At 40.8% G+C, this 16,579-nt stretch overlaps 1 protein-coding gene across 2 annotated transcripts in view; it reads right to left on the bottom strand.

Moving 5' to 3' along the window:
* tbc1d15 (TBC1 domain family, member 15) overlaps positions 1 to 16,579 on the bottom strand; it is a 72,291-nt gene that overhangs the window by 19,203 nt on the left and 36,509 nt on the right. For both annotated transcript variants that reach the window (XM_068050431.1, XM_068050432.1), the window contains 3 exons: positions 6,014 to 6,116; positions 2,611 to 2,802; positions 2,304 to 2,432 (listed from right to left, as the gene is read on the bottom strand). In XM_068050431.1, the coding sequence (XP_067906532.1) occupies positions 2,304 to 2,432; positions 2,611 to 2,802; positions 6,014 to 6,116 (424 nt within the window). The remainder of the gene's footprint in view (positions 1 to 2,303; positions 2,433 to 2,610; positions 2,803 to 6,013; positions 6,117 to 16,579) is intronic.

The raw sequence follows: 16,579 nt of genomic DNA, 5'->3' as shown, positions 1-16,579 counted from the left end.
AAATACTAGCCATGGCTCAGGAAGCCCATGAACTCAATCCTTCTCGGGGGTTCAGACTATAATTAAAAACATTGTTAAATCTATTTTAAACATAGAAAATAGTATTGTATCGGTAAGTTTAATCGTTTTCTTGTAAGAATGTTACAAACCCTATTTATAGCACTAAGATACTCAAGTTAGAGTCAGACCAAGATGGTGGTCAAAAAACGTTGAGGGATTTCAATTGTTTGTCTACTTTTTTATTCGTAGGTTTTGATGACTACTCATTGTTGATTATCATATGTCTACTACTTTTTAAATCAGAAAAACTGCTTTTACTCATTGTACTTCCGATCTGTTCAGTTGATCCTAAAACAGCAATAAATTACATTAGATTTGAGCGAATCACCTATATGATTCGCACATTAAGTGTGAGCCTGATGTGTGACAGAGTTAGGTGCATATTGACACAAGACTTCTGTATGAAGTTGAATTTTTTTGCACTTGTGTCCATCACACACGAGATGTCAGCGTGATGTCAGCAGTCACGCCGCCACGATTATGGGGCTGGTGGCCATTTTGCATAATAGCGGCAGCTGTCCCCACCAATCACGTCGCGGTGGTGACAATGGAGATGCAATTCATGGCGTTATCTGATGTTGGAGCAGGTGCTGGTGCCATCTTTAAAAGCGTGCCAGCCCTGCATTTACTCTCTCCATGCACACAAGCCCCTTGCAGAGCTCCCCGCGTTCATACACAAGCGCCTTGCAGAGTTCCACCTGTTCACACACAGGCCCCTTGCAGAGTTCCCCCAGTTCACACACAAGCCCCTTGCAGAGTTCCCCCCCATTCACACACAAGCCCTTTGCAGAGATCCCCCCATTCACACACAAGCCCTTTGCAGAGATCCCCCAGTTCACACACAAGCCCCTTGCAGAGATTCCCCCCCCCCCCCATACACTCACAAGCCCGTTGGACGCTCAACATTGCGGCAAAGGTCGCTGTAAACCCCATGTCCTCTATGCTACTCTGGTTAAGTTACCTTCCCTTTCGCAGCACTGAGAAGTCTTGCCTTGGTGGCGCCAGATTTTCAAAGTAGGCAAATTGAGAAACCTTTGTTGGATTGCAGTGAAGTAGATTCAAATTTATTTAAAGCAGCATTTACAGCATTCAAATGGTGATGCTGTCGCTCTGGGGCGTCAGTACCGCCATGGGGTACTTCCCCACCTACGACAAAATTGGCACACAGCGGTACGGCGCCGAGTTTCATAGCAGACTGCTCCGCTGCGACTCTCCACCACCACCCCCCTCCACCAAGAGAACAAAATTCCATGTGCATATTTCTGCATCACAGAAGTATAAAAACTAGTCAGACTTTCATTTCACCCAGTGATTGGCTAAGAACAATCAACATTTAATTGATTTCAAGAATGCTGAACAATTAGATCTCTTAGGCTTTCAGGGAAAACACCTTCATTTTAGCAGAAATACACAATCGTTTTCCTGTCCTTATAAAATAGCACACCGTCTGACCTAACATGAGCAGTACTGCTACGTCTGACCAGTTAAATCACCCTTTCCCTCTCTACCTCAATAGATACTATAATTTATTTATCCATCCACAAAAAGCCTTCACTTTAATCATGTGCGATTGAATTGACAAGAACTAAATATTGCTTATTTAAGCTACACGTGCACAACTTTGCTTGTGAAATGTAGATTTTGCAGAATACCAACTCACAAGTGGCATTGCATCCTCAAGATGCAACAGTTTACCAAAAAAAACCTACACCTGTGAAAGAACTAATCTGGCCACAAAACCAATCCAGTAGCAGTGAAAGAATTATCTCATCATTCACATAAAATCCTGTGTGTGAGATGACACCATTCAGCATTAATGTGGGAGATTATGTTGCATTTAATACTATATCACTGACTAAAGGTTAAAACTGCATGTTAGCAGCAAACACTGTTAATTCTTCATGTTTGGCCAAAAAAGGAGGCAATTTATAAATGTCTGAGTTTTTTAAAATGAAATTATCCTTCTCGAGCAAAATACTTCATTACCTAACACTCAAATATGCAGGCTGGTCATGAGAAATATGATAGTTAACAGCTTTGAAATTTGGATGAGGCATCAGTGCAAATGATTAGATAATTATACACTCTTGTTCAAAGTTTAGAAATACAAATATTGCGGCAATTAAGCATGATCATTTCTTCGTATCCACTATACTAGTTTATTTTGTGTTACACGGCAAAACTAAAAATACTGGCCAACAAACTTGCTGTACTAACGGAAAGTGTTAAAAGAAACCAGTTACCCCCTTGAATATCATTTTTTTCAGGTTGTCTGGGTCTAGGACTTTTTCTTCTGCATCCATGCTCTGTGACCACCTCTCAGTAGAAACTGGCTCTCCTCTTTGAATTTCCGGTCTTGTTCCAAGATCAATCTGAAAGAGTTATTAAAATGTATGATTTTCATTTAATTCCACTCCAGACCTCCTTTACAAGCAAGCAGAATAGCTAAAACACACATTAAAAAATTCTTAAGATATGCTTCTTCAGCACAATAGTCTTTATTTAATAATTAATAATTAGTGCAGGTTTAAAGGCATCAAGAGAACTTACTCGTGTGATGACTTCAAAACCTGGCTCTTCCTGATGATTAATTTCCAGACCTGAAATAGATTCACTGAGATCCATTTCAGATACAGGTCTTTGTTGAGATGTTATGTCATAACCACGAAAAGCATCAAGAATGTAGTTTGTAACTTTTGAAAAGCCTCCTAATGTTGTTGTATATGGATCCTTCTTGAACTTCTGTAAAATAAATCTCATGGTACTAAAGTATGCTATACTGATGCATAAATATACCAGAAAAGATGCATTGTTTCACAATCTCTAAAACATAATTCCATTTCTGTTGAACGCTGGGCAACAGAAACAAAGGCTGGAATTTTAAGCTGGGTGGACGGGAGCCGGACTCCGACGTAAATGTCGTGCCGAGCCCGCTTCCGCCCAGCCTGGGGACCCGTCCCGTATTTTACGGATCCCCAGGCTTTAATTGGCCCGAGGTGGGACTTCCACCCACTTGAGGGAGGAGGACCCGCCTCAGTGAGCTGCCGGCCAATCAGCGGGCCGACAGCTCCTAGTCTCAGCAGCGCCACTGGGAATGGTGGCCACTGCTGAGACTGCAGCCCAGCCGACCGAGGAGGATACCAAGGAGCAGGGACTGAAGGTAAGTTTGGGTTACCGCACCAGCGGAATCGGTCATGCCCTCATGAGGCTAGGGTGGCTGTTTGGGGGGAGAGGGGCGCCTTGGATCCCGGGGTTGGGTTGGGAGGTGGGGACGGCCCTCAATCAGGCACCCTGTGCCCGACTGCCAGGCCCCCCTCCCCCACCCCCGGGGTGTGGATAGGCCGGCAGCTATAGCTGGGCGGCCTTTCACGTCCCCGGCACACCCGTTTGGAGGTGGGCAAGGGCCCTTAAGTGGCCGCTTAAGGGTCTTGATTGGCCTCGGGCGGGCGGGCCGCTTCTCACCCCCCCCACCCCCCGCTGGACCTCCGTAAACTTGGTCGGAGGCAGAATTGGGGCGGTTAGGCCTCCCGGAGCCTGCCGCTCAATTTTACGCCGCCCCCACGCCATCATCCGACCTGCTGGGGCGGCGTAAAATTCTGGCCAAAGTGTTGCTTTAACTGTACAGAAATATGAAAAAGTACTAATTAAAAAAATGGGATCAGCAATACAAATATTCTCTAAAATAGGTACATATTTTAATAGTTATGCTTTGTAAATGCCTAATATTGTACAATGCTAAGATTCTGGAGAGCCTCCACTTGGTGATTGGTTCATTTCTGAACAGGCTGGGGCTCTTTTCTTTAGAAAAGAGAAGACTGAGAGGTGGCCTGATAGAGGTCTTTATCCACTTGGGGAAAGTCCATAACTGGAAGCCATAAATACAAGATAGTCACTAATAAATCCTATAAGGAATTCAGGAGAAACTTCTTTATTTAGATTAATGAGAATGTGGAACTCACTACCACATCGAGTGATTGAGGCAAAAATCATAGAGGCATTTAAGGGGAAGCTAGATAAATACATAAGGGAGAAAGGAATAGAAGGACATGTTGATAGGGTGAAGGAAGACAGGAGGTCTTGTGTGGAGCATAAAAAGTGGCATACACTTGTTGGGCTGAATGGCCTATTTCTGTGCTGTAAAATACTACGTAATTCTATGTAATATCAAACTGTATCAATCATATGCCAGTGCTCATCCATCCTAACTGCACAGCACCATTTATCAGATTATTGGAAAATAATTTTCAACTCATTTCAATCGTTATGATAGTTCCCTAATGTCTCCTCCGTTCAATTAATTTACCCACTCTGTCCTGGCACTGATAGCATGCAAAGCTCCTCCTCCCTCAATTATTCCCAGTCTGTGGCACTTATTCCCTGCCAGGCTCATTCTAAGTGTTTCAGTTCTACTCCCTCCCGCTGAAGCCTGCTCAATGTTCCAACCCTGACCTTTCCCTTCTGCTGCCAGAGAGCAGTGGTGGCGTGGAGTTCTCCGGCAGTTTTCTGCAGGCCTGCCCTTAAATTTTTCCACCTTTCTGCCCAGCATTTTTCATTAGACACCTTAAATGAAATATGGCTGCACATCATCAGAGGACAGAGGATAATTAAAAGAATCCAAGGTAATCAATTTGATGACACATGTGGAAGAAGGGCTCATGTGTTGCAATGTCTGCAAGCCTGTGAGAAATCAGATACTGAAAAACACTGTCTTAATTAAGTTTAGGTCCTCCTCTTAGGCTTAAAAGTTCTCACTTTGTCATGTTCTAACATAGCACAGCATGGGCTGGATTTTATGATCCTGCCGCCACTCAGCATATGATGTCAGCATCTACGCCGCTGTGATTATGCAACAAGTAGCATTTTGTACAATGGAGACAGCCCAATCACGTGGCGGGGCTAGCAATGGAGACGCCGTTCACGGAAACACCTAGTGTTGGAGCAGGTGCTGGCACCATCTTTGAAAGGCTGCCAGCCCTACATACAGTCTTGCTGAGCATTAAACAGCAGTGTATTAAAGCAATACCTCTGTGTTTTGAATTATATCTCTCAATCAACAAGCAAGCCACTGGACAACCATGTCAGATGTCAGAGCAAGGGTGACCACACAGGTCAATGATACCTCCCTGATGTTTGTCAATTTATGCTCTGTAGGATGCCTGCAGTGGCTCTATAGATGGGATTAAGGTTGGTCTGACAACTTTTACAAAAATGATATTATGCACTTATTGTCCATCTCTAATCGCCCTAAGCAGATTGCCTTTACCACTGTGGCTTCTGAGGCCATTCAGAGTCAGTCATGTAACATAGGCCAGACCAAGTTGAGGTTTCCCTTCCCTGAAGAACAGTACTGAGCCTACTGGATCTGTCAAAGATCAAGATGTGCTCTCAATCATTTTTTCAGTGCAAGCCCACTGAAGAGCAATTCATTATTTCATCTCAGATGGTCAGCAAATATTCACATCCATTGTGGTAAGCTGATTCTATTCATGTGGACAAAGCATGAGGTGTTGAGGAGTCAGTAAAGTTTTTGGATAAGACACTGCAAGGAGTTGGCATGGGACCCAGAGTTGGAAATTAAATTGCAGGTGGTCAGTTTTTACAGTTAGAAGTTGTTTAAAAAGGTAATGCAAAAAGTAAGTTAGCCATTTAGGATGACTGGGCATCTGTTTTCTCTCCTTACAGAAATGGGAAAGTGAAACTGAATGAAGTAAACAAAACTGATATCATCTCAATAGGTATTTCTCTGTCTGTCTTTGGAAATATTTAACAACTGCACACCAGGGTACAAGAAGGATATAATATCTAGTTCAGATCAAGGGGGTTCTATTGTTACACCCCTGGAGTATGCTATTGCACAATTAAATATTGGAAAGCATGAGCAGACTCTTACATCTAAGACACTGAGAAAAAAAAATAATTAAAAGTATACATCTTAAATATACCATGCACTTACTTGCACTAAGCCAACTGCATTTTCTTCAAATAAGTTCTCAAAAGACTGAGAAAGTGCCTTATTATTGTATGCAACGAGGAGTACTCGGTCATCATGTGATGATCTATAGGAAAACAACAACAGATCACATCATTCAGAGTTCTTATACGTTTAGTTGGGATGGCTGTGTTCATTTAGTTCAATGATGCATGCTGCCAAATCTAGCTGTACAAAAAGAAATCCTTCATCAACATTCATTTTCAGTTTTCAAATCAAAGATTATAAATAAGATGACAAATAAGTTATTTTGTGCACAATTGGAAGAAATACAATTTAGAACACAGTTCTCAACCTGTTATGGAGAAGAATCAGAAAAGAAAGAGCTTTACAATGATATTCATACATGAGGTTGTTAACTTTAGAGTATAGATAATGAACCAATTCAACATCCTCAAATTGAAATTAAGTCTTGAATACTGGAACACATTCTTGTGCCTAGGATGTAACTGCACCTTCATAATGTTCTCTAATTCTCCAGGATAAGATCCCACAATGGTATTCTTCCCCAACACTTAAAATGATGCTGGGAGGAATTTTAGCACATAAAAATGGGTGGGTTGGGTTCAGGTCAGATATGAAAATCTTTTAAATCTGAACCCCGACCCCAACCCACCTCCTTACAGGCAGCCAGACCGCTCCCAGGAGATGGGCTGGCAATTTAAATTGTCGTGCTCGGAAGGAGCCATGATGAAATAAACAATAAACTGGAGGAATTATGAAATAAAAGTCAACTGTTGAACTGAACCACAAGAAAATGGGCACATTTGTACCAGACAAAATGGAGTAAAGGTCAGGTGGCCCCCTCCTGTACTGTCAATAAACACATCCATCAGTTGAGGATGAAACTAGTTAACCTCAGCTGAATTAGCACTGGGGAGGACCCACTGAAATTGAAAGGAGCCCATTACATATTGATGACTCCTATCAACAGGAATGAACTAACAAAGGTTCTGTAGACAGACTGAGTCCACAGCCCAAACCAACATGAATGAATAGGTGCGAAATAGCACCATTGTAACAGAATGGTCCCCATCCAGATGCCAACAGATAGCAATGGTTTCCATATCCTGGACTATGGTGTGATCACATCAGCAGAGATGGCCCTTTGTCACCTGATAGAGACTCAAATGTGATGGATTTTTACCTTAAAAGGTAGCCCTCTGGAGAGAGAGCGGAGATCAACAAAAGACCACAGAAAGCCAGTTCCAGTCAGAGGCTGAGATATATGTCTGACTAAGCAGAAGAACCCTGAATAACAACGTGAACAACAACTGCAGCAGAGAAATTGCAAGGTGCCTTTGAGACTTTCCATCTGTTCAAGTAAACCAGATACACACCATCAACTTTGGGCTGAATTTTAACCACAGAGACTACAATATTTCACCAACTCCAAGACAAGGAATATTCAGGCCTGAATATTCTCCCGAAAGAAACTCTGAAGGTTCTTTAAACAACGGACTCTTATACGGTAATTTGGACCTTAATCGCATCCTACCCTTTTCTCTCTATCTAGCAATTCTTGTGTATGAATGTGTGTGTGAATGCATGCGTGCGTGAAGTTGTGACCATTTCGGGAATTGTTTAAAAATAATTATCTTTCTTTTTTTTTTAAAACCTATGAGAAAACCAGTCGCTGGTCTGTTTATTTGACCGTAAAAACACTCGGGGACTAACACATAATTTTTAACAAAACACTATCTGCGGTCAGTTGGGAGGCAAAAGGTGGAAGCTACCTATACCACCTACAATCTGTCCATAACAAAATATCGTAATGAAGCTGGCAGCCTCTGATTTAACATGCTTTCCAGGTTTTATAGTGTGTAGCTGGGTTTCCCAAGCATTGGGAAACCTGGCAGCTGAAGTGAGGTGAGGACAACTTCAGGAAGAAGATAAGTGTCTTTACAACACTGCTTGTTGGCCAGGAGGGGCAAGAGTGCTTCCACCTCACACCCTGCACCCCCACCCTGCCATACAAAGGCCCCTGGGGTCAGCTATCAGACAACCCCCCAGTCATGAATCAGACGTTCCTGCAGTTCCCACCCGACTGGAGGTCGAGCCTGTCAATCAGGATGACTTCTAGGCAGGAAACCTGTCAGGACCAAAAGATGCATATTGTGGAATTCAAACTCCCCTACCTACATAACCCCTTCCGCTTAATATCTAGCCACATGTTTCCATGCCTAGCCTCACAATTGCTGAAGAACAACTGCACATATGAAGGGAATTATTTGTAACAAGAGGCCTTCTGTCTTAAATTATATTATGTGGTTTTACAAATGTTTGTTCTGATGACCAAAATACAAACTATATAGATGCAAAAAAATCCATGTACTGAAATATCATATATGCAATGTGGTAGGAAATATGGAATTAATGTAGGATTAGTATAAATGGGTGGTTGTTGGTCGGCACAGACTCGGTGGGCCGAAAGGCCTGTTTCAGTGCTGTATCTCGAAATAAAAAATAAAATAAAGATTAGGACTGGCCAAACTCATTTAGCATAGCGCCCTTACAGAAGTGACTCATCCCATCAGTTTGGGCTGAAACTGAGCTGAGGTCATAGAGTCATAGAGAGATACAGCACTGAAACAGGCCCTTCAGCCCACCGAGTCTGTGCCGACCATCAACCTCCCATTTATACTAATCCTACATTAATTCCATATTTCCTACCACATCCCCACCATCCCTCAATTCCCCTACCACCTACCTACACTAGGGGCAATTTACAATGGCCAATTTACCTATCAACCTGCAAGTCTTTGGCTGTGGGAGGAAACTGGAGCACCCGGCGGAAACCCACGCGGTCACAGGGATAACTTGCAAACTCCACACAGGCGGGACCCAGAACCGAACCCGGGTCGCTGAAGCTGTGAGGCTGCGGTGCTAACCACAGCGCCGCCTCAGGTCCCAGAGGTAAAAGTCTAACATACTCCTTTGAGCAAAATCTGCTTTGAACAGAGACCAGGCATTTACAGGCTTTAGTTATACCCTTATTATACAAGTGTTAGTAAAAGCTTATTTCTGCAGCAGGCTCTCATAATTAAAGTAATCAGGAAGACTCTGAACTGATCAATTTGTTTTTTGCTATTTTTGTCTTTCAGAGTAACTATGCTAATCCACACGGGGCAGCAATTTAATTTCTTATTGAGTGTAGCTGAGCAGTTATACATTAGGTTATCTCATCGCAGCGAGACCTAATCTATGCATTTCTATTACTGAAGTTGAGTGATAAGAACTTTAATAACTGAAAGCTGTTGGCAAACCTAAGATAACAGGATGTGCTTATTTGAAATGAGAAACGGCACAGCATTTCCATTTGTAAGAGGCAAGCTGATACTGCACATGTTTGAGCTGGCAGTAGTTAAACAATCACCAACTCATTTTGCTGCAGCTAGGGTCATAAAGAGCTAACCAGAAAGATTTAACAAAAACTGGGAAAACGAAAAAGCTTTGTCAATCGTTACCATTTAATTACCATGCTTCTGTTAAACAGGTGCTCACAATCCGCAAGAAAGCTTACAAACTACAGTAAACATAGCAGTGGGCTTCATAAGTAGCTGTAATTCATGTATTAAAAACCTAAGAATACTTACGCAATCAACATAGCCGATGTTATTTAAGGCTCAAATATTTAGAAACTTTGGCAATCTCTATAATCACAAAATGGTAACAATATCCTTGCCCATCCCAAAGCACACACTCAACTATTTATATAAACTGGATTCACTCAGCAGGTCTGGCAGCATCTGTGGAAAGAGAAGCAGAGTCACTGACCCGAAACGTTAACTCTGCTTCTCTTTCCACAGATGCTGCCAGACCTGCTGAGTGAATCCAGCATTTCTTGTTTTTGTTTCAGATTTCCAGCATCCGCAGTATTTTGCTTTTATTTATATAAACTACTGACTACATTTTTTGGTAAGACAGGAGTGAACGAAAAGAGTCAAAGTAATTTACGGCACAGGAGGGCATTCAACCCATCGAGTTCACGCTGGCTCTCCACAGAACTATCCAGTCAGCCCCACTCCCCCGCTCGATCTCCGTCGCCCTGCAAGTTTGTTTCCTTAAAGCAGTCATCCAATTTCATTTTGAAATCATCAATTGTCTCCACTTCCACCACCCTAATGGGCAGTGAGTTGCAGGTCATTATTACCCGCTGTGTAAAAATGTTCTTCCTCATATTCCCCCAGCATCTCTTGCCCAAAACCTTCAATCTGTGTTCCCTCGTCCTTGTACCGTTAGTTAATGGGAACAGTTTTTCCTTGTCTAACTTATCTAAGCCTGTCATAATCTTGTACACTTCTGTTAAATCTCCCCTCAATCCCCTTTGTTCTTTGGAGACCACCAGCTTTTCCAATCTAACCTTGTAACTAAAATCCCCCATCTCTGGAATCATTCTGGTAAATCTCCTCTGCACCCTCTCAAGTAGCCTCACATTCTTCTTAAACTATGGTGCCCAGAACTGGACACAGTATTCCAGTTGGGGCCTAACCAGAGCTTTATTAAGGTTCAGCATAAGCCTTTTGTATGCAATGCCTCTATTTAGGAAGTCCAAGATCCCATATGCTTTACTAACCACTCTCTCAATATGTCCTGTCACCTTCAAAGATTGATGCCCATGCACTTCCAGGTCCCTCTGTTCCTGCACACTCTTTAGAACTGTGCCATTAAGTATATATTGCCTCTCCTTATTCCTTCTGCTAAAATGGATTACCTCACATGTGTCAATATTAAATTCCATCTGCCACCTTTCTCCCCTTTCTGCTAGCCTATCTATGTCCTGTTGCAGGTGGTTCATATCCTCACTGTTTGCCACATATTTGGTGGTATCAGCAAATTTTCAGATTCTACTCTGCAATTCAAGACCCAAGCCATTTATATATAGCAAAAAAAGCAGTGGTCCTCGCACTGATCCTTGCCTACCATTCTCCAGTGTGAAAAACAACCATTTACTACGACTCATTGTTTTCTGTCTTTAAGCCCATTTTTTTATCCAACTGGACACTGGACTCCTATTCCATGAGCCTCAATTTTGTTAACTAGCCTTTTATGCAGTACCTTATCAAATGCTTTCTTAAAATCCATATAAACAACATCCACCACATTCACCTCATCAACCTTCTCTGTTACTTCATCAAAAAATTCAATTAGTCAAGCATGATCGCTTTTTTCAAATCCGTGCAGGCTATCCTTAATTCGTCAAACATCTCCAAGTGTGTATTAATTTTTTTCCCCTGATTATTGTTTCTAAAACCTTACCCACCACTGATGTTAAATTAACTGCCATGTAGTTGCTAGGACACTCCTTATACCCTTTCTTGAATAAGGATGTTACATTTGCCAATCTCCAATCATCTGGCACCTCCCCCATATCCAGGGAAGATTGGAAGATTATGGCAAGCCCATCCGCTATCTCCATTCCCACTTCCTTCAGCAACCTGGGATACAAGTCATCCAAACCAGGTGACTTATCTACCCGAAGCATTCTTAGTACCTCCCCCCTCAATTTTTACCCCTATCCATTGCCTCTACTCTCTCTGCTTCTACCAATATTTTGTCAGATTCCACTTCCTTAGTGAACACTGATACAAAGTACCCATTAAGCATATTATCCTTGCCTTGCGTCTCTAAGCATATATTACCCTCTTTGTCCTTAAAAGGCCCCACTCCACCTCTTACTAGCCACTACTATTTACATGCCAGAGAAGATTTTTGGGTTCCCTTTTATGTTGACCGTCATTATCTCATGTTCTCTCTTTGCCAGTCTTATTTTCCTCTTCACCTCCCCTCTTAACTTATTGTGTAAGGCCTGGTTCTCACTTGAAGAATTTACCTGACATGCATCATACATCCTCTTTTTTTGTTTCATCATAACCTCTATCTCCCTCGTCCCTCCCTTCTCATTGCCTTGAAATTAGCCCTCTTCCAATCTAGATGTTCTATCTTATTTTGTTCCTTGTTTTTCTGTATTACTAGTCTAAACCTTATGATACGATGATCACTCTTACCCAAGTGCTCCCATCAGATAATTGGTCCATTTGGCGCACCTCATTTCCCAGCACCAGATCCAGCAATGCCTCCTTTCTAGTTGGGCTGAGAACATACTGATCAAGGAAGTTCTTCTAAACACATTTCAGAAATTCTTCCCCCTCCTTACCAATTACTATAAAATTATCCAAATTGATAACTGGGTAATTAAAGTCCCCCAAAATCACCACTCTATAGTTCTTGCACATCTCTGATTTCCTACTGATTTTCTCCTCTATCTCTCTCACACTATTTGGAGGCCTATAAAATACCTCAGGTAGCTTGATCATACCCTTTTTGCTTCTCAACTCTAACCAAATTGATTCTGTACTTGTTCCCTCAAGGACATCCTCCCTTTCCAACACTGCACTGTCTTCCCTAATCAGTACTGCCACTCCAAATTCCATTTCACCTCCTCCCTCTTTTCTGAACAATTTATATCCTTGTATATTAAGCGCCCGGTCCTCACTATTTCCGTTACTGCCACTACATCATATTCCCATACTGCTATTTATGCTTGTAGTTCACCAACCTTATTCACCACACTTTGTGTTTGCATACATGCATTGAAACCTGTCATAAAGACTGATTAATCATTGCAGTAAGCTAAAGTGCATATTATTGCTTTGAAGGCAATCGCTCAGTCACACAGGAGTCAAGGCCAACTACAATCTTCAGGTCAAGGTTGGAAGATAGGTGTTAGATGAACCAGGGCTTGCAGAGGTAATTCAGTCCCTATTTTAAGATCACATATTCATCTTTTTTTTTACGTTATATTATTTGGAATTGAACAACAAAATGTGTGCAATTTGTAAAGTAGTGACCAAAGCTGGAGTTTCTCTGCAATATAGACTGAGTATTTGTGAGACATAAACAGACACTACAGTGTCACCAGGATGTAAATACAGCATGATAAGTTTACATAGCTGGTTTCCATTATATGTGTTATGAAAGTGCTTCTGTTTTTTGTTAAATATTTTTTGAGGATTCATATTTAAATTGTGGAAATGGATTCATTTTTTGGAAGGTCGAAGATTTCATGGGATGCTGGACTTTGTTTTTGCTGAAAACATTCCATGGACTTTTTTTTTTAACAAGATTCACTGAGAGGTCTTGTTTGAAAACAACCTTTAACTGGAAGTCACATGCCTTAAGTTCAATAAACAACAGAAACCTTGGTGATCTGGGGAAGATGTTTACAGAGGAGTGACATGTCAAGATTTATGAGAATCAGGAGGCTGTTTGTGTTTTCACTTCTGAGATAGTGCTTTTGTTCAGTTGGAGTGTAGACTGTTTTTTAAGATCAACCTGCCAAGAAAGAAACCTCAGCTCATCTTTCCTGCACTTCTAAGAGACCCTGAGAGGTCCAGTATGTCAGCTCCTCTTTCCTCCTGTCTTTGAAAAAACCCTGCAAAACCAGAGTGTGATAACGGAAACCCCTGATGCCACATTTCTCCTGGAAAGCCTACCAGACTAATTCTCGTCGTGTCCAGAATGAATTGCTTCTGAAAAGATCCCAGTGACCCATCACTGTACATATGGACTGCCAGACCAAGAGGGACAACTGACATCCTTCCATATCTTCAAGAATTAGCAAGTATTTGGCCAAGTATTTTTTTTGTCTTTTTTTTGTATCAGATCTCTGCAGAGAGAATTTCTGTATTTTTTTCAGTGTGAGTGTGTTTGTGTGTGGGGTATTTAAAAAGGGAACTTTCATATTTCAATCTGTGTGTTAAAGCATTGCTTCTTTACTGGATAAGTCTTATTTTATAATAAACTGATAATTCTGTTGTTTAATAAAGAAACCTGGTTGGTGTATTTTATTCTGGGATAAAGAGTAGAGTATATGATTGACCGCAACAGTAACTGGGTAAACATTTAAAAATATATGCTGTGACTGTGGAGATGTGGGACCATAAAAGACAGTGCACTCCTCACGCTTCGGTTGTAACAATCTGAACACATGAAAGTGTGGCAAAAGCATGACAGCAGAAAATAAGTTTTTACCAACAGAAAGCAAAGACAGGCACAAGATTTTTTAATATATTACAATAGATATGTCTCCAGATTGTCCACATTAGCATGTTTCAGCTGTCTAAACCTCTAGCCTCAGATGATTATAACGTTCAAACAAATGACTGCCAAACACCACGATGAAAAGTCAGGCATCCAGAGAATATCATACGTCATCAAAAGTAGTTTGAAAAAAATCAGTTAAATGCAACATAAATATTCCTAACCTACAGGGATTTTTAAACTGCTTGATGAGCTCAGCTTTGTGTTGATTTAGCAATGGTACCTAGCAGAACAAGATTATGTTTAGCAAAAGCAAAATACTGAAGAAGGGTAATCGACCTGAAAAGTTAATGCTGTTTCTCTCTCCAAAGATGCTGCCAGACCTATGTCCAGCATTTTCTGTTTTTATTTAAGATTTTATTTAAGCCAGGGATAGAATTTTTGCAGTAGATTCTTGTGTCACTGGGGTTGGATACCCATGTGCACAGTCTCTAAAGTTCATTATTGATACAGTTAAATGTATATCAAGTTCTTTCCAATTGATATAAAAGATCTATTCACAGGTTTAATATGACAAACATCACACAAAACAAAACATCAATTGAAATTAATGCAATAGGGAATTCAGAAGAAACTTCTTGACCAGATTGGTGAGAATGTGGAATTTGCTACCACATGGAGTGGTTGATGCAAATAGCATAGATGCATTTAAGGGGAAGCTAGACAAGCATATGAGGGAGAAGGGAATAGAGGGTTACGATGATAGATTTCGATGAGGAAAGTTGGGAGGAGGCTCGAGTGGAGCATAAACCAGTATGGACTGATTGGGCTGAAAGGTCTGTTTCTGTGCCATATATCCTATGTTATCTATGTAATTCTCTATATGCAAATTTTAAGTCATTCCTCCCAAGAAACAAATTAGAGTGTAGAAAGATCTGTTAAGATTTTTTCTACATGATCAATTCCACAAAAAAAGGCACTCTTATTTTTATAAACTCAGTCATTCTTTTCTTTGCTAAAAACTCCCCTGGCTATTTACTTCACATTTTATTACTAGATCACTGGCATAACTCCCTTTGCCTCAAAGCACTGCCACACACCCAGTTCCTCATTCATTCAGGCCCCATCCTCTGCCCAACATGAATTTCCTCTCCTTTCTAGTGGTACCTCAATTCGAAACCTTGGCCTGCACAGCTTGTTGCTCAACCATAATCAAACCAAATCTGTCCTCATCTCCGAGTAGTCATGGAGATATGCTAGGAAATGAAAGGAAGAATGACTTTGAATGATAAATTAGTAGTAGATTTAAAGAAAATACAGAACACAAGGTAAAGACAGAAAGATAAATTCGAACAGTTAAACAGAGAGACACGAATGATGAAAGTATGAAACTGATTAACAGATAGAAGAACAGAGCAAAAGACATATAAAGATTGATAAGAGAATGACGCAAACTGCATTGCTTACAGAAAATAGTGTACAAAGGAAAGGACAGACTTACAAGAAGTGTGAGAAAGGCTCAGAAAGAGGCTTACAGAACAAAGCCTCAATGACAAAGTGCAAGAAAGCACACAAAAAAGAAAAACAGAGACAAAGGATTAAAGAGTGAGACACAAGCAAAAATAATGACAAGGAGAGCACGGAAGACACAAATTCAATTTATCTTTTTATTCTTAAATGGTGACATGGGAGATCATTCAGTATATTTGTAAACTTATGTTAATTACTAATGGCAAATATTTTAACAAGTGATGGATCTTTTAATATAATTACAGCCTAAAACACTGTCAAATTTAAGTTTGTCTCAATGTATCATCACTGCCTGCCACTCATTCATATCCTTCATATAAACATTGTCAAACAATTTATGAGAAGCAGGATACCATCAATATTTTGGCACTAAAGCTGAAGGCACAGAATTAGTATTCTTAGCATATAGGGAGTTTGTGAAAATTACAGAGATTAAAATTTAAAAGTAGATCAGGATAAGAATTAGTTTAAATTTCTCAACAAATGGCAAAAAATCTAGATGTGGCATGTAGAGGAACAATCAATATAAGGATCTGAAGAGGAGGTGATGGTAGGAGAACAGAGGACCTTCCAGCTTTGGAGCAGAGACAGACATTTCCCCTCATCTCCCTCTCCCACCAACCATAACATTATCAATGACAAAACAAGTTGTGCAATATCAATTTTAAGCTGGAAAACATCTCTGACTGCTAGTTAGATTGCTGATCACATTTTGTGATTATATTTTATGAAAAAGTGCCTTGCAGACCAAAATGCATTAAGTATGACTGATATTGGAGAGATAGGCAATGAAATGCACGCAAAAGCAGCATCTGCAAGCACTTATTAAAACTTGCACAATATAAGAAAATTACAAAATATTTCCTTTGAAATATCAGTAGTTGCACATTTTGTCTTTCAATTCTTTCTATGGAAGATAATCATTCTCCCTGTCCATGGGAGAACTTAATTTTCACT

Source organism: Heterodontus francisci, chromosome 18 (assembly GCF_036365525.1).
Source record: "Heterodontus francisci isolate sHetFra1 chromosome 18, sHetFra1.hap1, whole genome shotgun sequence".
Classification (NCBI taxonomy): domain Eukaryota; kingdom Metazoa; phylum Chordata; class Chondrichthyes; order Heterodontiformes; family Heterodontidae; genus Heterodontus; species Heterodontus francisci.
The sequence above is the reverse complement of the archived record's forward strand: the minus strand, read 5'-3'. Positions and strand labels throughout refer to the sequence as shown.